Source organism: Gekko japonicus, unplaced genomic scaffold, assembly GCF_001447785.1.
Source record: "Gekko japonicus isolate JY-2015 unplaced genomic scaffold, Gekko_japonicus_V1.1 scaffold64, whole genome shotgun sequence".
NCBI lineage: Eukaryota > Metazoa > Chordata > Lepidosauria > Squamata > Gekkonidae > Gekko > Gekko japonicus.
Genome location: NW_015170277.1, coordinates 1,132,122 through 1,155,213, shown reverse-complemented (window position 1 = coordinate 1,155,213; position 23,092 = coordinate 1,132,122). Strand labels below are relative to the sequence as shown.

At 48.5% G+C, this 23,092-nt stretch overlaps 2 protein-coding genes across 4 annotated transcripts in view; both read right to left on the bottom strand.

The window, feature by feature from the left end:
• Window positions 1–167, bottom strand: part of CAMKK2 (calcium/calmodulin-dependent protein kinase kinase 2, beta) — a 72,246-nt gene extending 72,079 nt beyond the window's left edge. For all 3 annotated transcript variants that reach the window (XM_015417703.1, XM_015417704.1, XM_015417705.1), the window contains exon 1: window positions 70–167. The gene's annotated coding sequence lies outside the window, so the exon portion shown is untranslated. The remainder of the gene's footprint in view (window positions 1–69) is intronic.
• A 13,203-nt stretch (window positions 168–13,370) lies between these two features.
• The window catches only part of ANAPC5 (anaphase promoting complex subunit 5), a 36,083-nt gene continuing 26,361 nt past the window's right edge, over window positions 13,371–23,092 (bottom strand). The window contains exons 13-17 of the mRNA XM_015417663.1: window positions 22,913–23,034; window positions 19,536–19,643; window positions 18,382–18,529; window positions 15,702–15,864; window positions 13,371–13,794 (exon numbers count right to left, since the gene is read on the bottom strand). Of these exons, the coding sequence (XP_015273149.1) occupies window positions 13,580–13,794; window positions 15,702–15,864; window positions 18,382–18,529; window positions 19,536–19,643; window positions 22,913–23,034 (756 nt within the window). The 3' untranslated portion in view covers window positions 13,371–13,579. The remainder of the gene's footprint in view (window positions 13,795–15,701; window positions 15,865–18,381; window positions 18,530–19,535; window positions 19,644–22,912; window positions 23,035–23,092) is intronic.

Below are 23,092 nucleotides of genomic sequence, written 5' to 3'. Positions count from 1 at the left end.
GGGAGCCCAGGCGTCCCCAAGGCGCCCCGTGCAAGAGGGGACGCCTCGCCTCGCCTCGCCTCGCCTCACCTGCTGCCGGGCTCCCCGCTAGCCCCGCCGGCCGCGGCTGCAGCCGCTTCCCAGCCTCTCCATGGCGCGCTCCGCCAGGCGGCCCAGATGCGCGCAACGGCGCGCCGATTGGCTGCGCCGCCCGCGCTTCCCCGGCCAGAAAGTGAGAGTCGCCGGGCAGCAGCGCGCCCCTGATTGGCTCGGCCGCGCGGGCCAGGGAGGCGCTGACTGGCCCAGATGTGCAGGGGAGGCCTCCGCCTCCGCTCCCCCGCCCCCGCCCCCGCCCCTCCCGAGTGGGCTGCTGGGAGGCAGGCTGCGGAGGAGAGGCGGCGATTGGGGAGGGGGGAAGGCTGCAGAACGCACGCGGCGCCCTTTTCGAGGGCTTTGCCTTTGCTTCCCGGCAGCCCCCTCGGAATGCAACAGGGGCGCAGGCAGGAGAGAGCCCCAGGCCCGATGCAATGGGATTAAAATGGGGGTGCCAACCTCCAGGTGGGGCCTGGGGACCTCCCGCTTTTGCACCTGATCTCCAGCTGACAGAGATCAGCTCTCCTGGAGAAAAGGGCTGCTTTGGAGCATGGACCCTGCGGCACTGTAACCATGCTGAGGCCCCTCCCCACCCCAAACCCCGCCCTCTCCTGGATCCACCCCCAAAGTCTCCAGGTATTTTCCAACCCAGACCTGGCAACCCTAGATTAAAATGGGGGAGAAATTGAATCACCCCCCCAATCTATCAGGAGCAGGGTTGCCAGCTGCAGGTGTAACCTGAGTGGGTGGGTTCTGCGCGGGGCAGAATTTGGAATGAACCTTGCAAGGATTCAAAGGGAATAAACCATTTTAACTTTTCACTTGACATTGTATCCTGTATCAAAACCCAGGTCTTAGTAACAGGACAGAACTGTGATCTTTCAAAGTCCAAATGATTAACTTCTCCCCTCCTTCACAGCCTGCCACTCCCAAAGTCCATCTTTTTTCCTCTTGTCGGTGGGCCAAGAAGTCTACAGCGGAATGCTCTTTGCTGTTGTTGTTCAGTCGCACAGTCGAGTCTGACTCTTCATAACCCCATGGACCACATCACGCCAGGCCCTCCTGTCTTCCGCAGTGGAGTTTGCTTAATTTCATGTTCGTTGCCTCAATAACACTGTCTGACCATCACATCCTTTGCCGTCCCCTTCTTCTTTGACCTTCAATCTTTCCCAGCATCAGGGTCTTCTCCAGTGAGTGCTCCCTTCTCATTGGGTGGCCAAAGTATTTGAGCTTCAGCTTCAGTATCTGGCCTTCCAGGGAATAGGTTGATTTCTTTGAGAACTGACTGATTTGATCTCCTCGCGGTCCAGGGGACTCTCAAGAGTCCTCTCCAGCACCATAATTCAAAAGCATCTGTTCTTTGGAGCTCAGCCTTCCTTACATCCAACTCTTGCAGCCATACATTACTACTGGGGATACCAAATAACACTGGCTTCCAAAATGAAGGTCCCAATTTGGGACTCCCAAATGAATCCCTCACTAGATCACACAGCTCTGAAACAATAATGCTAAAATGACCATTTAGAACAAAATGACCATTTAGAACCAGTTTTCACAGGTAAATTATAGTTATCTTCAGGGGTCATTTCCTGCAGGAGCGCACAGGAGCGGAGCTTCGGCAGTAAAGAGCCCAGGGGTTGGGCACATGCAACAAGCCCCGCCACCTGCTCCCAGCAGCCATCAGTCAGAGCAAGAAGCAGCCAGGTAAGTTGCAGAGCCCCCCGGTCCAAAACAGTCCAGCGGCACCTTTAAGACCAAATTTTATTCAGGTACAAGCTCTCCCTCCTCTGCAAGGACAGATCTGCATTCCCCCCCCCCCATAGTTAGCAATCCAAAACAGTCCAGTGGAACCTGAGCGGTGGGTGTTGCCTTCTGACACACTTCCGGTGATGTCAGGGGGTGTGGCGTATGCAAATAAGTTATGCGAATGAATTATGCTAATAAGCTCCTGCACCTCTTTTTCTACGAAATGACCCCTGACTGAGATGTGAAGCACTCACTGTGACCACTGGGTGGGTGAATCTTTGTGCATGTTTTCTATAGACTTTATTTAGAACATGAACAGCTATTTCCCCAAGTGCAAGCAGATGCATTGTGCAGTACAAAAGGACCTCTAGATCCAGCCTTAGGGGATATAGTTTTTGTATTCCGGTGATGTCAGGGGGTGTGGCATATGCAAATAAGTTATGCTAATGAGCTCCTGCAACTCTTTTTCTACGAAATGACCCCTAGTTATCTTAAACAAGGTGTTCAGAGCCTATGATTAAGGTTTACGCTCCCCAGCAGGGCAGTCTTGCTTTCCTCCTCTGCTCTCCATATGGCACCCTTCCGCATCTAGAGCCTCCCCCCCTTCCTGGCGGGGCACCAGGAAGGGTCAGCGGGCACCATGTTGGGGGCCCCTGCTCTGTGGCATCCCCAATGAGCTCTGTCCCCTCCCCAAACTCTGCTCTCTCTAGACTCCTCTTCCAAAATCTCCAGGAATTTTCCAGCTTGGAGATGGCAACCCAACAGCTACCAGCCTTTGTGAAGGAAGTAACTGTGCTGGTGCACAAGCAATTGCAAACACTATACTATTTGTCTGCAGACCCGACCAAAATATCAGAAGCATGCAAGCTTTCAGGTTCTCCAGAATTCTTCAGCAGGCGGATTGCTAAGTACAAAGGGGATACGGGAGAAGACAGAAACACCTGCCTCCGGGTAGGACACTAAAGTCCATAGTTTGCAGTTTGCATCTTTCTTGAAAAGCTAGAAGGGCCACTGCAGGACTTCCGGGCAGAGATGGGCCTTACTTTTCTTTGCTGCTGATTTAGATCCGCTTTCTAGGCAAACGTTTAAAAAAGCAACCGTCATAGACGCAGCAGTGCCTCTTATGAATGCATTACAAAAAAACCCCCCAAACCCTCCAGAAAGCAAAAGACAAATTCCTTGCTATTATCACAAAGCATTTGGAAATATTTATCTCCAGGGTCAGCATTCGGGTGGGGGTGCTACACAGCTTTGCCTTGTTTTGGAGGAGACCTATTTAATAAAGGGGGCGATTTTTAATACTATTTTAGTCTGGGACGGTGATGTTAAGGTTTCAGTGGCCTGTTTTTATGGTGTTTTTATACTGGGCCTTTTAATGCTGGATTTTAATGTTTTGTCTTTTATTATTTTATAATGGAAGCCAGGTCAGGTAGGTTCCTAGAGAAGCAACATAAAAATTTCCTAAGTAAATAATAATACTGGAAAGGGCCTTGTACCCTGACTGACCGCTTTCTCTGGGAGAGCATGTGGCAGTTGATTTCCCCAGAACTCTCACATTCTGTACCATCAACCATGGTGCCTGTCTGTAGAGGCCTGTAACATGGAACCTCCTTAATAAAATATTTTGTTAAAAAACCCCACCCCATAAGCAATACTCCCTCTAAGGCGATTTGGCTGCTGCATAAATTAGTCTACTCTGGAGCCATCCTTCCTGACTAAGACAAAAATGTGTGAGCCGGAGGCTAAAAAACTGTGAGCTACCTCACACTAACTCAGCTTAGAGGGAACATTGCCCATAAGCAACTTACCCTGTGTGGCCCCAGCTATCCCAGTCTTGTCAGCTCTCGGAAGCTAAGCAGGGATGGCCCTGCTTAGTATTTGGATGGGCTATTTTTGGGCAGGAACGCACAGGAACAGAGTTCCAGCTGGCTCCTGAGTTGGCCACGCCCAGCAGGAACTCATTAGCATAATAGGCCACGCCTAACAGCAGACACTCATTAGGATTGGCTACATTAGGGGTGTGTGGCCTAACATGCAAAGCTGCTACAAAAAAGCCCATGGTTTTGGCAACAACGTAAACAGAATAAGAAGCAAAAGGTGGGTGTGGCTGGATGACCACACTTCTGGTAACATGTGGGGTGTGGCCTAATATGCTAATTAACTGTTGTCAGGGGTGTGGCCTAATATGCTAATATATTTCTGCTGTTGGTACGGCGTATTATGATAATGAGTTCCTGCTGGGCTTTTTCTACAAAAAAAGCCCTGGATCGGAGACTCACAAGGATGTCCGAGGTCACTACGTAGAGGGAGGGAACGGCAAACCACTGCTGAATGTCTCTTGCCTTGAAAATCCTACGGGGCATCCTTAGTCAACTGTGACTCGACAGGACTTTCCACCACCACCATAAGCAACTTACCCATGGTATTTAAAAGAGGGCTCAGTATACATTACTGAGAACAAGGAAGATTTCTAGCTGTAAAGATACCTATGTGCTGGTGTTTCTGCACCTTTTCCGATGCTATAATGTATTTTTGGAGGGGCAGTGACCGGAAATGTACACAGGATTCCAAATGAGGCCACACCATCGATTTATACAGGGGCATTAAGATACTGGCGTGATGTGGCCCATGGGGTCGCAAAGAGTTAGACACGACTGTGCGACTGAACGACAAAATTATGATACTGGCTGATTTGTTTTCAGACACAAGCAGAAGAGAGTTCTCAGGGACAGGGAGCGAGGGAAGCTTTGACCTGCGACCCATTTGTCCGACATTCTTAAAAAAAAAACATATAGTTAGCCATTCCCCCGCATTGTATTGATCATGCAATACAAAAACAATATCCCCTAAGGCTGGATCTAGAGGTCCTTTTGTACTGCACAATGCATCTGCTTGCACTCGGGGAAATAGCTGTTCATGTTCTAAATAAAGTCTATAGAAAACATGCACAAAGATTCACCCACTCAGTGGTCACAGTGAGTGCTTCACATCTCAGTCAGGGGTCATTTCGTAGAAAAAGAGGTGCAGGAGCTCATTAGCATAATTCGTTAGCATAACATATTAGCATACATCACACCCCCTGACATCACCGGAAGTGTGTCAGAAGGCAACACCCACCGCTCAGGCTCCACTGGACTGTTTTGGATTGTTAACTATGGGGGGGGGAACACACAGATCTGTCCTCGCAGAGGAGAGCTTGTACCTGAATAAAACTTGGTCTTAAAGGTGCCACTGGACTGTTTTGGACCGGGGGGCTCTGCAACTTACCTGGCTGCTTCTTGCTCCGACTGATGGCTGCTGGGAGCAGGTGGTGGGGCTTGTTGCATGTGCCCAACCCCTGGGCTCTTTACTGCCAGAGCTCCGCTCCTGTGCGCTCCTGCAGGAAATGACCCCTGACAACATACCTGTACAGTAGAAAAGAGCAAGAGTCCAGCAGCACCTGAAAGACTGACAACATTTGTGGTGGGGTATAAGCTTTTGCAAGAAGTGAGCAGTGGCTCATGAAAGCTCCTTCCCTGCCACAAATGTTGTTAGCCTTGAAGATGCTCCTGGATTCATGCTCTTTTCTACTGCCATGAACAGACTAACACAGCTACCCATCTCACCATGTTATGTACTGAGCCTAAGCCTTTCCTCTACCTGTAACTAGAACGGGCTCAGCTTGCTTCTCTAAGACAATAGCTTGCCTGGATCCAGGAACTAACCTATAGATAAGCAGTGTAATGTAAATAGCCTATCACTGGGAGTGGGTGGGTGTTGGGTATGGTGTAAACTGGCTGAGCTTGTTCCACCAGAACAATAGCTGGCCAGGATCCTGGAATGGACCTATAGTGTAGTAGTTGTAATGTAAATAGCCTATCGTTGGTGGTGGGGTGTGGTCTTTGCATGTTTTATAAACAGGGCAGCAAGGCCAGGTTGTCAGTCTTGTAGTCTGCTGAAATCACTGAATAAACTAGAGCTGATCACTGCAAGGCGTCTAGAACCCAGTATTTTGCACCATACCAGTACAGTAAATCAATATAAAATGTGCTGCATCCAAGGGGGAAAAATTGGACGGGCATCAAATGCCTACAAGCTGCTGTAGAATTTTCCCTCCTTGAGCAACTCTGTTCACTGTTCTGGTTGTCAGAGAAGTCCCCCAAATCTCCATTGCCATCTGTGTTCCAGTAGCGTAGTGCCCTGGATCAAAAAAAGTTAAAAAAAAAACCCAAGAGAAAGCCTTGGAAGAATCAATGAGGATGGATCTTATCACCACTCAACATCCTTGATGTTTACGGCAACAAGAAATCATTCAGTTCCAAATAGGTTTGTTTTCCCACTTTCCCCCACCCCAGCATACATTTGCTGGAGATCAATGCCGGGTGGGTACACGGCCTTCCCGACAAGTGCCCAGTGAGACACTGATTTATTCGGAAAATCCGCACAAGAATTGGCAGCTTTTGAGGGTAGTCGATGCAAGGTTGAAAAGCCCTCTTGAGCATTCCTGGAAGAAATCACTCTAACCGTTGGATGAAAAATACCTCGCAATGAGAGGCAAGAGGAAAAGCATTGATTGCACGACAGCCAGTACTCTTTTGACGCTTACCGTCCTCACGAAGGACTTCCACGGATGGTTCTCCTGCAACTTCGGGGATCAGCTACGAAAGTGCACGTGAGTTTCCTTAAGCGACAGCAACTCTGGAAGCAGAGCAAGTGGAGAAACGCGCCTGCTTGAAAGCTCTCCTCACCTAGTTTCCCTGGCTGTTACTAAAGCACCACCAGATGCTTCTGTGCCACACCCTCTGATAACACAACACTGTTGCTTGCTTTGGGATCGATAATCAGCCGTGAAAGGAGAGACTGGCAAGCGACCGTGACTCTCCCAGCTGCGGTGTGGAGTAGATAAGCAGTCCTACAATATAGTGGCAGTTATTAAAACGCCATTTATGTTATTGAAGTCCCCTTTTCAGTATGGATTAATTAAGCATACCCTCCAGACGGTAAGTGGCTGCAAAGGACTGCTTCCAAGGCAAAGGTGGGCGAATGTTGACCCGAGGCCACATCTGGCCCTCAGCCTGTCTAATCAATCAGGATCGTTGGCCCACACCATCCGCTAGCAGGCTAATGCTCCCAAATGGTTGGGGAAAGAGCTTGCGAGTGAAGGGCCATGCAGAGCAAAGGAGAGAGTGAGAGAGGCCCACATCTGATCTTCCAGAAGCTTGTGAGGGCTCCTAAGTCAGACGCTGGATAGCCCAGGCTAGCCCTGTCTCCTCAGATCTCAGAAGCTAAGCTGGGCCTGCCCTGGCTCGTACTTGGATGGGAGACCAGGCCAGGGCTCTTTTTGTAGAAAAAGCCCAGCAGGAACTCATTAGCATAATATACAATCAAACATACAGGGCTATTTTTGGGCAGGAACGCACAGGAACGGAGTTCCGGCTGGCTCCCAAGTTGGCCACGCCCAGCAGGAACTCATTAGCATAATAGGCCACACCCAACAGCAGAAACACATTAGGATTGGCTACATTAGGGGTGTGTGGCCTAACATGCAAAGGAGTCCCTGCTACAAAAAATAGTTCCTGCTGGGCTTTTTCTACAAAAAAGCCCTGCAAACATATACAAAATATGAAATAAAGACCAGAAAACAATTGCTGTAACATAAAAGAAATAGAAGATTAGACACATATACTACAACTAATAAATATATTGTAAATATATTATCAAACAAAAAACCATTAACTTACTTCCAAAGTCTAATCTTCTATTTCTTTTATGTTTACAGCAATTGTTTTCTGGTCTTTATTTCATATCTTGTAGATGTTTGATTGTATATATTTTTACATATTAGCCAATATGTTCTATTTGCATTAGACCTCTGAGGAAGGCCTGTGAAGGCCAAAAGTTAGGTCTATTTCATCAGCCTTTGTATTTTTATATTTGTATATGAGGTATGAATGGGCCCTTATTTGTTATTTTAATTTGTGTTTAATAAATACATGTATATTTTTGTATGTTTCATAATTATATTTTTAGAGTTGGCCCTCTTCTATTCTTGACTAACCTTTTTAGGTTCTGAGTTCAAAAATACCAGGTGCCATCAGGAGGTCCAGCAGTGGGGCCAGGACAACAGAAACCCCCCCCCACACACACACACTGTTGCCCTCCCCAAGCACCAAGAATACAGAGCATCCCTTGCCCCAGACCGAAAGTTCCTATCTATAGCTACTGATGGACCTCTGCTCCGTATGTTTATCCAATTCCCTCTTGAAGCTGTCCATGCTTGTAGCTGCCACCACTTCCTGTGGCAGTGAATTCCAAGTGTTAATCACTCTTTGGGTGAAGAAGTACTTCCTTTTATCTGTTCTAACCCAACTGCTCAGCAATTTCATGCAGTGCCCATGAGTTCTTGCATTGTGAGAAAGGGAGAAAAGTACCTCTTTCTCTACCTGCTCTATCCCATGCATAATCTTATAAACCTCGATCATGTCACACCCCTCAGCCGTCGTTCCACTGAAACTAACTTCAGGGACTGAACCTGGGACCTTCTGCATGCCAAGCAGATGCTCTGCCGCTGAGCCACAACCTCTCCCCTGTTCCACGCTCGTTCCTCTCAAAGAAAACTGGTGGTCAGGACCTGTACAGATCAGGTTGATGATACGCGTACACCTAGACTGCTGCCATATTGAAAAAAATGCAGAGCGACCTAGGGGCCAGGCAGAGTCAAATGATTTTCTCCAGCTGAGCTGTTTTGTGTCCAAGATTTCTGAGCATCTCCAGGCAGACACCCCCGACTCCAGTCAGTCGAGTGGGTGAAAGAGGCAGCCAGGCTTCTAAAAATGGGCACTGCGGAGTTAAAGTTTCAAGTGGAGGACTTCTCGAGATGTATTTACATTACTTTTGCATGTGCTAAAAGCTGGCCCTCGTCTTTTCCATCAGAGAAGTTTGAATAATGCAAACACACAGCGCTCGGGGCACTTTCCTTGTCTGGAAAAGCTCGTCATTTGGAATCGAGTGGTGTTTCCAATGGACTTTGGAACGCAGGTGCGCTTTTCCATTTGGAACTCCGCACAGCCTGCCAACATCCCCATCACTGTCAACAAAAAAGGATGTTTATTATAAAGTTGTATTAGTGGCGCTAATTCCGGAAAGCAAAAGACCAGAAGGCCCTGAACTCTGAAGAGAAACTGGGCCGGGCAAGGGGTGATCCTGGCTCAATGCTGCCACATGTGAGAACATAAGAACATCAGAAGAGCCCTGCTGGTCCATCTAGTCCTGCATCCCGTCTCACACAGTGGTCAACTGGTTCCTCTGGAGGGCCAACAACAGGGCAGAGAGGCTGAGGCCTTCCCCTGATGTTGCCTCCTGGCTCTGGGATTCAGGGGATTAATGCCTGTGAGTGTGGAGGTTCCCCTCAGTAGCCATTGATAGACTCAGGGGTCATTTCCTGCAGGAGCGAACAGGAGCGGAGCTCCGGCAGTAAAGAGCCCAGGGGGCGGGCACATGCAACAAGCCCCACCCCCTGCTCCCAGCAGCCCTCAGTCAAAGCAAGAAACAGGCAGGTAAGCTGCAGAGCCCCTCCCCCCGGTCCAAAACAGTCCAGTGGCACCTTTAAGACCAACTTTTATTCAGGTACAAGCTCTCCCTCCTCTACAAGGACAGATCTGCACGTTCCCCCCCCCCCAATAGCTAGCAATCCAAAACAGTCCAGTGGAACCTGAGCGGTGGGTGTTGCCTTCTGACACGCTTCCGGTGATGTCAGGGGGTGTGGCATATGCAAATGAGTTATGCTAATGAGCTCCTGCACCTCTTTTTCTACAAAATGACCCCTGGATAGACTTATTCTCCATGACTCGATCTAATCCCCTTTTAAAGCTGTTTATTCCTGTGGCCATCATGACATCCTCTGGCAGCCAATTCCACATTTTAATCGCTCTTTGTGTAATACAGTATTTCCTTTTGTCTGTCCTGAACCTACTGCCCATCAGTTTCATTGTTAATTGGAGTTCCAGTGTTTTGGGAGAGGGAGAAAAACTTCTCTTTGTCAACCCTCTCCACCCCGTGCATCGTTTTATAAACCTCTATCATGTCCCCCCTTAGTCGTCTCTTTTCTAAACTGAAAAGTCCCGGATTCTTCAGCCTGTCCTCAGAGGGAAGCTGCTCCAACCATTACAGAAGACCAGTGCAATGCCGAATTAGAGCTTTCTGTTGTGACCCAGAGCCCCTGCTTCTAAATCTTGGATGCACAAGGTGGTTGTGGCAGCGACTTACTTGCTAAGGACACCCACTCGTGTCCAGCCTCATCTGCCAGCTAATATGTGACACGGCGCAGGGCTCTTTTTGTAGAAAAAGCCCAGCAGGACCTTATTAGCATAATAGGCCACACCCAACAGCAGAAACCCATTAGCATATTAGGCCACGCCCCTGCCAGCACAGCTCATTAGCACATTAGGATGCACCCCCATGTTACCAGAAGTGTGGTTATCCAACCACACCCACCTTTTGCTTCTTATTCTCTTTACCTTGTTTGTTGTCAAAACCCAGGGCTTTTTTTTTGGAGCAGGAACTCCTTTGCATGTTAGGCCACACCCCCTAATTGTAGCCAATCCTAATGAGTCTCTGATGTTGGGTGTGGCCTATTATGCTAATGAGTTCCTGCTGGGCGTGGCCAACCTGGGAGCTAGCCGGAACTCCGTTCCCGTGCGTTCCGGCCCAAAAATAGCCCTGGTGACACCCATGATTTAACCGTCCCTCAACAGCAGGGAACCCAGCAGGAGACGATCTTTGTGTCTCCTCTGGGGGGAGCTAGTGTGGAAGTAAAAATGAACCAGAGTGGAGATCTATGAGAATGGTGAAGTCATGTAGGCCAGGTGGGACTGTGTTTATGGGGACGGACGGACTATAAACGTGAGCAGTGTTCCCTCTAAGCTGAGTTAAGTGTGAGCTAGCTCACAGTTTCTTAGCCTCCGGCTCACAGATTTTTGTCTCCGCTCAGGAAGGATGGCTCCGGAGCAAACTGACTTATGCTGCAGCCAGATCGCTCGCTCTCAACTTTAATGCCAGCAGCTCACAAAGTAGGATTTTTGCCCACAAGACTCCACAGCTTAGAGGGAGCATTGAACGTGAGAGGTAGCCTCCCCCCCCCACGCGAAGATTCTGCTTTTGCTGCCTCCTTTGGGAATTATTTTTAGTGCCTTGCTTCGACACTCAGAAGGGAAACAGCAACACACGTACGTTGTTAAGGAACCCCCTGAGGGAGGACGGCCATTCACCAGGCTGGGCAATTTTCACATGCAAAATGTTTTTGCAACCATTAGCTCAGGCCTTCCGCAACAGCCTTATGAAAGAGGTGAGTGGCGTTGCTGCTTTTCCAGGTGAGCAGCAGAGGCCAAGGCGCCATGAACTGCATCCCGAATAGTCCAGCCCAGCCCAGCCCAATCTCTTGAGTTTGGAAGCTAAGCAGGGCTGGCCCTGGTTAGTACTTGGATTGGAGACACCCAAGGAAGTCAAGCGTTCTTATGCTAAGGAAGGCAATGGCCAGCCGCTTGCCTTGAAAAGCCCATGATCCTGAGGTCACCATGAGTCTGTTGCAACTTGACAGCATGCAATTATTTATATAGTAGGGATGTGAAGGCTGTGTTTAAGACGCTGAACTGCAGACTGGAAGGTCGGTAGTTCTACGCAACTACCTTAAAACATCGACACCCTGGCAGTATTTCCTCAGAGTATCTTCCAGAGGCCCACCCTTCCCACTTTGACTGTCCATTATGCATCGGCACTGGGACTGTATACAGCAGGGGTGGCCAAACTGTGGCTCGGGGGCCACATGCGGCTCTTTCACACATGTTGTGTGGCTCCCGGCAGGGCGGCTGGGGAAGCGAAGGGGAGGCGTGCCTCCCCGATAGGTCTTCCCTTCCCCAGCCAGTGTCCCCCTACCTGGGTAGGCTTGAGGTGGGAGAAGAAGAAGAGATTGGATTTATACCCCCTGCCCTTCGCATGCCTCCCCTTCGCTTCCCCAGCCGCCCTGTCGGGTGTGGCATATGCAAATAAGTTATGCTAATGAGTTATGCTAATGAGCTCCTGCACCTCTTTTTCTACAAAATGATCCCTGTGATTAGCAATCCCAGAAAGGGCCTTTTCCAGTGTGGCACCAAAACTTCGTAATCCCCTCCCCCAGAGAGATGTGTCTGTTTCCCTGTTCTGATGTCTTCCGCCAGCAGGTGAAGACTTTTCTGTTTCATCCAGCAGACCTCCAAGAGAAGTCATTGGCCCTCTTTCTAGTGTTGTTTATGTGTTTTATCATTTTAACTGTATTTTTTATTTTTTCAAATGTTTTAATGCAGGGGTGTCAAACATAAGGCCCTCAGGCTGGGGCCGGCCCATCCAGGGCTCTTATCCGGCCCGCGAGCAACTGGTCATCATGACTTTTATTGCCAGATGACAGAGGCTGTGCATTACGTCCCTGTATACCAGCGGTGGCCAAACTTGCTTAACATAAGAGCCACACAGAATAAATGTCAGATGTTTGAGAGCTGCAAAATATGAACAAATATCATAGGTTGTTATTGAAAAATATGCACATTTGCTTTTTATTAACGTTAAATGAGACTGCCAACTTTAAATGTGTCCTCCAAGCCACCCCCCCCCACTGGCTGGCTTGGCTTGGTGAAGGGATTTAAAGAGACAAATGCCTTTTCCAAGCCGGCAAGTTTGGGAGGGGGGGGGCTTTGAGAACGCATTAAAGTTGCTTTCTTTCTTTCTCTGCTCCCTCCCAGTTTGGTGTAGCGGTTAAGTGCGCGGACTATAATCTGGGAGAACCGGGTTTGATTCCCCACGCCTCCACTTGCACCTGGCTGGATGACCTTGGGCAAGCCATAGTTCTGATAAGAGGTGTTCTTGAAAAAGAGCAGTTTCTGTCAGAGCTCTCTCAGCCCCGCCTACCTCCCAGGGTGTCTGTTGTGGGGAGGGGAAGGGGAAGGAGTTTGTAAGCCGCTCTGAGACACCTTTGGGTAGTGAAGGGTTAGGGTATAAATCCAATCTCTTCTCCTTCTTCCACCTCAAGCCTACCCAGGGAGGGGGACACTGGCTGGGGAAGGGAAGACCTATCAGGGAGGCACGCCTACCCTTCGCTTCCCCAGCCGCCCTGTTGGGAGCCGCACAATATGTGTGAAAGAGCCGCATGTGGCTCCTGAGCCACAGTTTGGCCACCCCTGCTGTATACAGTCCCAGTGCTAATGCATAATGGACAGTCAAAGTGGGAAGGGTGGGCCTCTGGAAGATACTTTGAGGAAATACTGCCAGGGTGTCGATGTTTTAAGCAGGTCTGAATTTGGAATAAAAATAATATCGTTACTTGGGTTGCCCATGTCCTTTACAAAGTTTATATCTCTGGTACTTGGCACGACATTTTAGGGCACACACGGCCCGGTCCAACAAAGCGACCTCTATTTCAGATCCGATCCTCGTAACGGACGAGTTCAACATCTCCGTTTTACTGTTTCACTGACTTGTGGACCCAATTTGGGTGGAAAGGTGGCACAGAAATGTTTTTAAATGAAACAAAGATCAGTAAATTGGGTTTTGTTTTGCCGTTGTATTTCCAAACAGTGAGTTGCACAGTACAAAAAACGTCATATTACAAAGACAGGGTGTAGGGGAGGAGGACGTGCCTGGACTCTCTCCTGCAGAAGCCGTGCTGCGACTGAACAGCCAGTGACAAGCGTTACAGGCACCACCTGACTTGCAGCAAACAACGTCCCGAGGGGGCGTGGCCCTCTGCCCCAGCGCCTCATTTAAAAGCGTTGATCAGGGGGACCTCGCACACAGGTAGCTCCTGGTTCAGCTGCCGGAAGAGCATGGCGCACTGGTTTCTCTCCTGCGCCTTGCCCAGGCTGTGGAAAAGCCTGGCTTGGAGGTAAAGGACATCTCGCAGCTGCTCTTTACAGTCCACGTTTGCAAAATAGGTCTTGGCTTCGTTGAGATTCAAGACGGCCGACTCCAGGGCTGCCAGGAAGAAGAAGAAAAGAAGAAGAAGAAGAAGAAATTGGATTTATACCTTGCCCTTCACTACGCAAAGGTGTCTCAGAGCGGCTTACAAACTCCTTTCCCTTCCTCTCCCCACAACAGACACCCTGTGAGGTGGGTGGGGCTAAGAGAGCTCTGACAGAAACTGCTCATTTTCAAGAACAGCTGTGCCAGAGCTACGGCTTGCCCAAGGTCATCCAGCCAGGTGCAAGTGGAGGAGTGGGGAATCAAACCCGGTTCTCCCAGATTAGAGTTCGCGCACTTAACCACTACATCAAAGAAAAGGAGCAGGGTTTTTTTTGTGGCTGTCACCCAAAAAATAATTTTTCCAGTTGTTGAAAACATCTCCATTGACAGCGGAATAGCTTGTATCAACTCATTCTCACTGTCACTTTGTCCAGTTTCCACCCAGGGCCTCTGGGTATACTACACCCCCACCCTGTTCCCAAAAGACTAGAACTCAAGGGCATCTGATGAAGCTGATGGGCAGTAGGTTCAAGATAGACAAAAGGAAATATCTCCTTACACAGAGAGTGTTTAGAATGTGGAATTCGCTGCCAGAGGATGTCGTGATGGCCACAAGAATAAACAGCTTTAAAAGGGGATTAGATAGATTCATGGAGGATGTCAATGGCTGCTAATCATGGTGACTGAGAGGAACCTCCACATTCAGAGGCACTAAGACTCTCAATCCCAGAGCCAGGAGGCAACATCGGGGGAAGGCCTCTATGCCCTGTTGTCGGCCCTCCAGAGGAACTGGCTGGCCACTGTGTGAGACGGGATGCTAGACTAGGTGGACACTCACTGGTCTGACCCGGCAGGGCTCTTCTGATGTTCTTATGAAGGCCTCGGCCTCTGCGCCCTGTTGTTGGCCCTCCAGAGGAACTGGCTGGCCACTGTGTGAGACGGGATGCTGGACTAGATGGACCCTCACTGGTCTGATCCAGCAGGGCTCTTCTGATGTTCTTATGAAGGCCTCGGCCTCTGTGCCCTGTTGCTGGCCCTCCAGAGGAACCGGTTGGCCACTGTGTGAGACGGGATGCTGGACTAGATGGATCCTCACTGGTCTGACCCAGCAGGCTATTGCTGTTCATCACAGCAAGAGTTTTCAAGACTCTCTTCCTAGAAGGCGGTGGGCCACTTGGCCTGCATCATGCAACCCTCATTTGCTGTGTCCAGATCATCCCAGTCCCCTGCCCCAGAACCAATCTGCTGGTGGGGATGTGTCTCTGCAGGGTCTAGCACACCCATGATGCCGAACACTTGAAAAGCGTTGAGAAGCTGCAGCTAGTGCAGAACGCAGCAGCTAGATAGCTAGTTGGGGCCAACTACCAGGAGCATGTCACCCCCCCAATCCCACTGGCTTCCGATCCGCTTCCAAGCCCAGTTCAAGGTGTTGGTTTTGAGTTTTAAAGCCCAACTTGGCTTCGGACCGGGATATCTGAAGAACTGCCTTCTCCCATATGTTACTGCCGGGGGATTAAGATCATCGGGAGAGGCCCTCTTGATTGTCCCCTCGATCAAAGAAGTTCATCTGGCGGGCACACCAGACACGGCCTTTTTGGTGGCAGCACCAGGAATATGGAACGAACTCCCTAAGGAAGTGCCTGGCCCCCCTTCACTTTGGATCTTCAGGAGGCAGCCGAAGACAGTTTTATTTAGGACTGCATTTGACTAATTTTAGCTTTTGCTTATCGGCAGTCCCAATTTAGATATTTAAATTGTTGGTCTAAGGTGCCGTTTATAATTGTTGTTTTATTTACCACTGTAAGCCGTCTAGAGTCCTGCAAGGAATAAAGGCAGCCAATAAAAGTTTTAAATAAATAAATACACAAACATACAGGAGACGGTAGCAGTGCACTCCCTGGCGGATGGAGCTTTCTTACCTTCTGCTTTCTTCTGGGGGGCGTAGGAGGCTGCAGAGGCGACTTGGCACTTGGCCATTAGGAACATGGCGGCCCCTTTGTCCAGCACAGTCCCATGAGCCAGGATGGGTTCGATCGCCAGGTGGAGAATGCTTAAGGCTTGTTCAGGAATGCCAAGCATTAGCTGAAGGGAAACGTAAGAACATAAGAGAAGCCAATGTTGCATCAGGCCAATGGCCCATCCAGTCCAACATTCTGTCACACAGTGGCCAAAAATACCAGGGGCCATCAGGAGGTCCAGCAGTGGGGCCAGGACACTAGAAGCCCTCCCACTGTGGCACCCCTCCCAAGCACCAAGACTACAGAGCATCCCTTGCCCCAGACTGAGAGTTCCCATCTATACCTTGTGGCTAATAGCCACTGATGGACCTCTTCTCTATGTGTTTATCCAATTCCGTCTTGAAGCCGTCCATGCTTGTAGCCGCCACCCCCTCCTGTGGCAGTGAATTCCATGTGTTAATCACTCTTTGGGTGAAGAAGGACTTCCTTTACTCTGTTCTAACCTGACCGCTCAGCAATTTCATGGAGTGCCCACGAGTTCTTGTATCGTGAGAAAGGGACTTCTTCCTCGACCTGCTCTATCCCATGCATAATCTTATAAACCTCGATCATGTCACCTCTCAGCTGTCGTTTCTCCAAGCTAAAAAGCCCCAAGCGTTTTAACCTTTCTTCATAGGGAAAGTGTTCCAATCTTTTGATCATTCGAGTTGCCCTTTTTTGCACTTTTTCCAATGCTATAATATCCTTTTTGAGGTGTGGTGACCAGAACTGCACACAGTACTCCAAATGAGGTCGCACCATTGATTTATACAGGGGCATTATGATACTGGGTGACTTGTTTTCAATTCCCTTCCTAATAATCCCTAATAAGGGAGGAGAAGAGCTACATTACTGCAGGTTCGTTGCCCGCTGGTTACCATTTTGCTGATCCAGTTCTCATGTTGCTGTAGAGTAGGGGTGTGCATTCAGTTTATTCGAGCCACCCCCCCCCCCCTTGCAAAATACCTTACTGGTATTTTTTGAATATTTTTTCAGCAAGATATCAGCTAGAGTATTTATCTGGCGATCCAATATGGCCAAGTCCAAAAATATTCGGGATTTTTCAGGGCCACCAGATAGCTGGTGCTAAAGGGTGTTTAAAGGGATTGCAGTCCCTTTGAACACTTTCTGGGTGAAGCTGCAGCTTGGAGAAGGCATTTCAAGGGACCGTGAGCCCCTTAAATGCCTTCGGAGTTCATCCCTGGCTTGCAAAAGGCATTTAAAGGGACTGCATTCCCATTAAATGCTTCCCCCCTCCACTGGAAACGATGGAGAATGGGGGCACCTTCTTCTGGAGCCCATAGAATTGGACCCCCTGGTCCAATCTTTTTTAAACTTGGGGGGGTTTTTGAGGCGAGGGACCAGCAGTTATGCTGCAAATTTGGTGCCTCTGCCTCAAAAAACAGCCCCCACACAGCCCCAGATATCCCCGGATCGATTCTCCATTATACCCTATGGGGACCATTGACTTCATGGTCATCAGGAATGAGATGCGACTTGACAGCCCTTTACACACACACACTTCAGGACAAATCCTTGAAACAGATGAGATTCATTTCCACAAAACAGAGTGCTATGTGGGCGGAGAGTGAGTCCGTTAATTCTGCAGTGAGCACAGCTGAGAACTCTGAGGAAACACCATACGGACTCCATAGGCTGTGAACATCCTTGAGAAAGCAGTCTTCTGATCAGGCATCCATGGCTCAGCGGCAGAGCATCTGCTTGGCATGCAGATGGTCTCAGTTCAATCCCCGGCGGCTCCCATCGGAGGCTCAGGTACTGGGTGGCGGCAGTGGTTTCCCCAAGACCCTGGAAAGCTGCTGCCAGTGAGCAATTGTCTGGGGAGGGGCTGTGACTCAGTGGCAGAGCCTCTGCCTGGCATGCAGAAGGTCTCAAGTTCAATCCCCGGCATCTCCAGTGAACAGCACCAGGAGGTAGGTGATGTCAAAGATCTTTGCCTGAGACCTCTGGAGAGCCACTTCCCGTCTAAGTAGACAATACCTTGATAGACTATTGGTCTGATTCAGTTATCAGGCAGCTTCATTATATTCATGTGGTATATGGCACCTCTGTGTGTTCATCACAAAGTGACAGAACAGCAGATGTATGGAGCAGTGGCTGCACATGGGGCTGCCGTACCTGGGAGAAAGAAGTCCAAACAAAACATCTGTGACAAAAATAACGAAGAGTCAATAAAGATATATATGCAAAATTGTTTATTATGATAATTATAATTCTGTGGAAAACTCTCTTCTTTTATCGCTCACATGCAACAAATTTTACAATAAAAATATCCGTTTCACAAGGATTGCTTTATCCGAGCGTGCAGTAATTACAATTCTTATCAATTCCCACTTATCAGTTCTTGAAATAAACATCCCATGCTGACTCTGATATCAGAACCCTGGGTCTTCACAATGAATTGTTGAGTGATAAAAGAAGAGAGTCTTGCACAGAACTATAATTATTATAGTAAACAATTATAATTATTATAGTCAACAATTATAGTAAACAATTTATTGACTCTTCATTATTTTTGTCACGGATGTCTTTTGTTTGGACTTCCGTCTCCTCCCGTGATCTCTCACTTTTGGCTTCGTACCTGGGAGAAAGCCAAGTTGAGGATGGTTTCGGAAGCCAGGTGCTGGAGGTGGTACTCCTGGGAAAGAGCGAGGGCTTGGAGCAGGATGGGCAGCGCTGTCGTGTGGCAGAGAGAGCGCAAGTGGAGTTTGGCAATAGACAAGAGCACTCTGAATGAGAAGGAGAAAGAAAGGAGCAAGTGGTGTGTGGAAAAAACCTTCAAAAGCATCCTTGCTACTGTAGCTCCACCCCTTTGTGACCACACCCACTTCTGCTATGCCCCTTCTACAAAGGGACAGACAGTTTCATTCTCATAAAAGTGCAACTGAATATGTCAGAGCACTAAAGCGGAGAGAAAGCAGGGCAATGCTCTGTGTAGGTGCAGTGGCTATTTAACAAAAATTATTTACGTGATTTATAGTCCACCTTTCTCACTTGGACTCAAGGCGGATGACAAAGAGCGAGTCAGTACAATCATCAGGATGGGACATTCAATAAACAGTGCAATAGGATTCGGGTTGTGAAGCCAATCAGAAGTCTAAAAACAGAACTGAAGCAAAGCAGAAGAAGAAGAGATGGGATTTATACCCCGCCCTTCACTACCCGAAGGAGTCTCAGAGCAGTGTACAATCTCCTCTCCCTTCCCCTCCCCACAACCTGTGAGGCAGGTGGGGCTGAGAGAGCTCTTTCGAGGACTGCTTGTGAGAGAACAGCTCTGAGAGAACTTGTGACTGACCCAAAGTCACACCAGCAGCTGCATGTGGAGAAGTGGGGAATCAAACCCGGTTCTCCCAGATTAGAGTCCGCCCTCCTGACCACTACACCAAACTCGTATTAACATGACACATGAAATGATGCAAAAATGGCATAGGAGGATCTGAGTTTCAGCAAGCCAGACACAGTCGTGTAGACCACAGTCCCTAAAGGTTTATCTACGACCCTTTTGTGCAGTCATTTAGTACAGCTAAGAGAATGATCTGAGAGCCGGCTGGGCCAAACCTGGGTTCAGTCACAGACTCACAAGTCTCTGCCTTATCCTCCCCCATGCTGGTCTACCTGACCAGGTCGCTTTAAGGATTACTACGGTGGGAAGCCTTTCCCCATTGCTGTGGGGTTCCTAGAAGGATGTAGAAGAAGCCCCCCGTCACAGGAGGCAAAGACGTCCTTGCTACTTACCTGATCACCATCTCTGTGACTTTTATTTTCTGGCAGTGGATCAAAAGTTTCTGCAAGAGTCTGTGCGCCTCCGACATCTGGTTCTGTGCTTTCAGTACGACGGCTTTCCTGCAACACAGCCCCCCCCCCCCAAGACGTACAGATGAGGAGCACCACCCAGTGAAAAATCTGTTATTTTCCTTGGTTTTAACAGGAGCCTTCAAACAGAGGCTTAAATTTCTTCCAAAGCTATCACTGGGGAAATAAAAACTGCTCCATTTTGCTGTAGGGTCGCCAAATCCGGGTTGGGAAATTTCTGGAGATTTGGAGGGTGTGTGTGTTGGAGTTTGGGGAGGGAGTTAAGCAGGGATTTGATGCCGTAGAGTCTGTCCTCCGAAGCTGCTATTCCTTCTGGGGAAACGGATTTCTAGTTGAGGGAGAATGCCTCATATGCAATAGAACAAATGTAAGAGTCCAGTGGCGCCTTTAAGACCAACAAAGGTTTATTCAAGGTTAGAGATGTAAAATTTCCGGAAATTTTGACGCTCGGGAAAAAAACCCAGGTTTTTCCCCGGGAAAAGCAGACATTTTTGGAAAAATAGAAAAAAATGCTGCATTCGCACTTCTTTTTTCTTTTCCAGATTGAAAGTCGTTCTGTTACTTTAGGAACATAAAATATGACTAGGGACCATTTTTACTTGGCATGAAATTATCACAACTAGCCTATTAAAAATATAGTGTATCCAAACAATTATTACAAACAGAATACCCACCCACATGCAAAAACAAAACTGAAACCTTTTTCTTTTCTTGTGACAGTAGAACCTCCTAAAGGAAGAAATGCATCTTGTTCTTGCATCGGAGAGTTCAGTTTGTAACCTGGGATTTGCTTGTCCTCAGTGCACAGAAATTAGATCAATCTGATACCATACGTATTTTTTTAGAAATGATTTGAACAACTTGTCTTAAAATATTTTATTCATCATGTTAAAATAAAACGCTCCATAATCAATTTTTTTCTTTTCTTTTTTCAATTTTCCCGAAAAAAACAAAAAAGGCTTCCAAAAAAAATGGGGGGAAATGTTTCCCCCCAAATTTTTCTGGGCCTTCACATCTCTATTCAAGGTATGAGGTCTTAAAGGGGTCCCCGGACTCTAAATTTGTTCTACTGCTTCAAACCAACACGGCTGGCCACCTGGATCTATCATATGCAATATTATGCGATCTCAAGAGTGGCTCACATAATAAGGACCTCTAGATGAAATTTGACCATTCCTGGGGGCATTTTCTATTGCAGTCACATGAGAGACCATAGGTTTGATGGGGGTGGGGTCACACAACGATGGATACAAACTCTGCCCCCCCCCCGGACCCCCTGGTTATAGGCAGTCAGGGTAACTGCACTGAGCAGATCCGGAAATCAGCACCAGTATCGGAATCCAGCTTCCTGAGAATCAAAGCTTTCTTCTTTAAAGACGCAGCTCCAGAGGAGTTAGCCATGTTACGTCTGTTGCTGCAAAATAGTAAAAATCCCAGCAGCACAATAAAGTCTGTTAGTCTTAAAGGTGCTACTGGGCTTTTTACTATTCTTTAAAAACAAGTTTCTAGCTCTTTGGAAGGTGGAGTCGTTGTGGACTCTCATCCGTTAGAGGTACTGGCTAAACAAACAGCAGCCCTTGACAATTTGTTTTCATTTTCGGATCTACCTAACATGTACAGGTTTTACTTTCTCAGCTGCAAACTCAATCACATGAAACATCACATGGAGCTGCCTAATACTGAATCAGACCCTTGGTCCGTCAAAGTCAGTATTGTCTACTCAGACCGGCAGCCGCTTTCCAGGGTCTCAAGCGGAGGGCTTTCACATCACCTACTGCCAAATCTTTCAATGGGAGATGCCGGGGATTGAACCTGGGACCTTCTGCATTCCAAGCAGATGCTCTACCACTGAGCCAATGGCTCCTCCCTAATGCCCCATCCATGAGAAGAAGAGTTACTTTGAACAGATGGATGGACAATCTCTGAACAAGTTGGTCTAATAGCTCACCGTTTTGATACATATATTTCTTTGGGGACTTTCTTCAAAGCTCAGAGAAGCGCTCAGCTCATACCATCAGGAGTGACAAACTGAACGGTTTTGTTAAGGTCTTGAATTTCTCATAACTGGGCCTGTAAGGTAGCCACACCCAAGACACCCATGAATCTCTCAGATGTGGACTGCGCAAGAATAAGTCTTTAAGGTGCTCCTGGACTCTTGCTCTTTTCTGCTGCTAAAAAAGCTAAAGGTAAAGGTTCCCTTGCTCGAAAGTGAGTCGAATCCGACTCTAGGGTTGCGGCGCTCATCTCCGTTTCAAAGCCGAAGAGCCAGCACTGTCCAAAGACGTTTCCGTGGTCATGTGGCCGGCATGATTAAACACCAAGGCGCACGGAATGCTGTTACCTTCCCACCGAAGTGGTACCTAATTATCTACTTGCAATTTCTTGCTTTCAAACTGCTAGGTTGGCAGGAGCTGGAACGAGAGACAGGAGCTCACTCCGTCATGCGGCACACTCGGGTCTCAAACTGCTGAACTCCCGACCTTCCACAGCCTGCAGTCCAGCGTCTTAACCACTTGAGCCACTGCAGCTACAGGCAGACTAACACGGCTACCCATGGAAGGCACCACATTTAGCCGTATAGAGTGGAAACCCATTAACCTTGTGACATAAGGACAGAGGGACTCACATTCTAGCTGTACCCGAAGAACTGAAGAGTGACTCACAAAAGCTCCGCCCCAACCACAATTTTTGTTAGTCTTTAAGGTGCTACTGAAGAGGAGAAGATTGGATTTATACCCCGCCCTTCACTACGCAAAGGAGTCTCAGAGCAGCTTACAAACTTCTTCCCCTTCCCTTCCCCACAACAGACACCCTGTGATGTAGGCGGGGCTGAGAGAGCTCTGACAGAAACTGCTCTTTTTCAAGAACAGCTCTGACAGAACTATGGCTTGCCCAAGGTAATCCAGCAGCTGCAAGTGGAGGAGTGGGGAATCAAACCCGGTTCTCCCAGATTAGAGTCTGCGCACTTAACCACTACACCAAACTGGACTCTGGCTGTTTTCTGCTGCTACAGATTAACACAGCTGCCCGTCTTAATATTTCTGAGTGTTTCAGAGGACAGCGGTGCTGGTCTGCAAGAGAACAGCTGGATTCGAGTCCAATAGCTCCTTGGAGACCAACGAGATTGTTGGGGTACCTTCATTGGGTACCTGACTCTTTGACTTTGACTCTACCCCAAAAATCTTGTTGGTGCTCGTAGACTCGAATCTAGCTGTCGTACTGCAGACCAATGCTCTCTGAAACTGCACAAATCCTGTTTCGGTCAACCAGCAGGCTGCTTGTTCCTGCCAACTGCTTACCTGTATACCCCCTCGGTGCTACTCAGTGCCGTAATCCCGGCCACGAGCGAATCAGCGACGTGGTACTTGCCGTCGTTCACGGCTCTGTCAAACTGGATCTTCTGATCACACAGCATCCACAGCTGAGAGGAGCGGGTGGCAAGAAAGAGGACAGAGTTCTTATTGTTCTAACGAAGACAG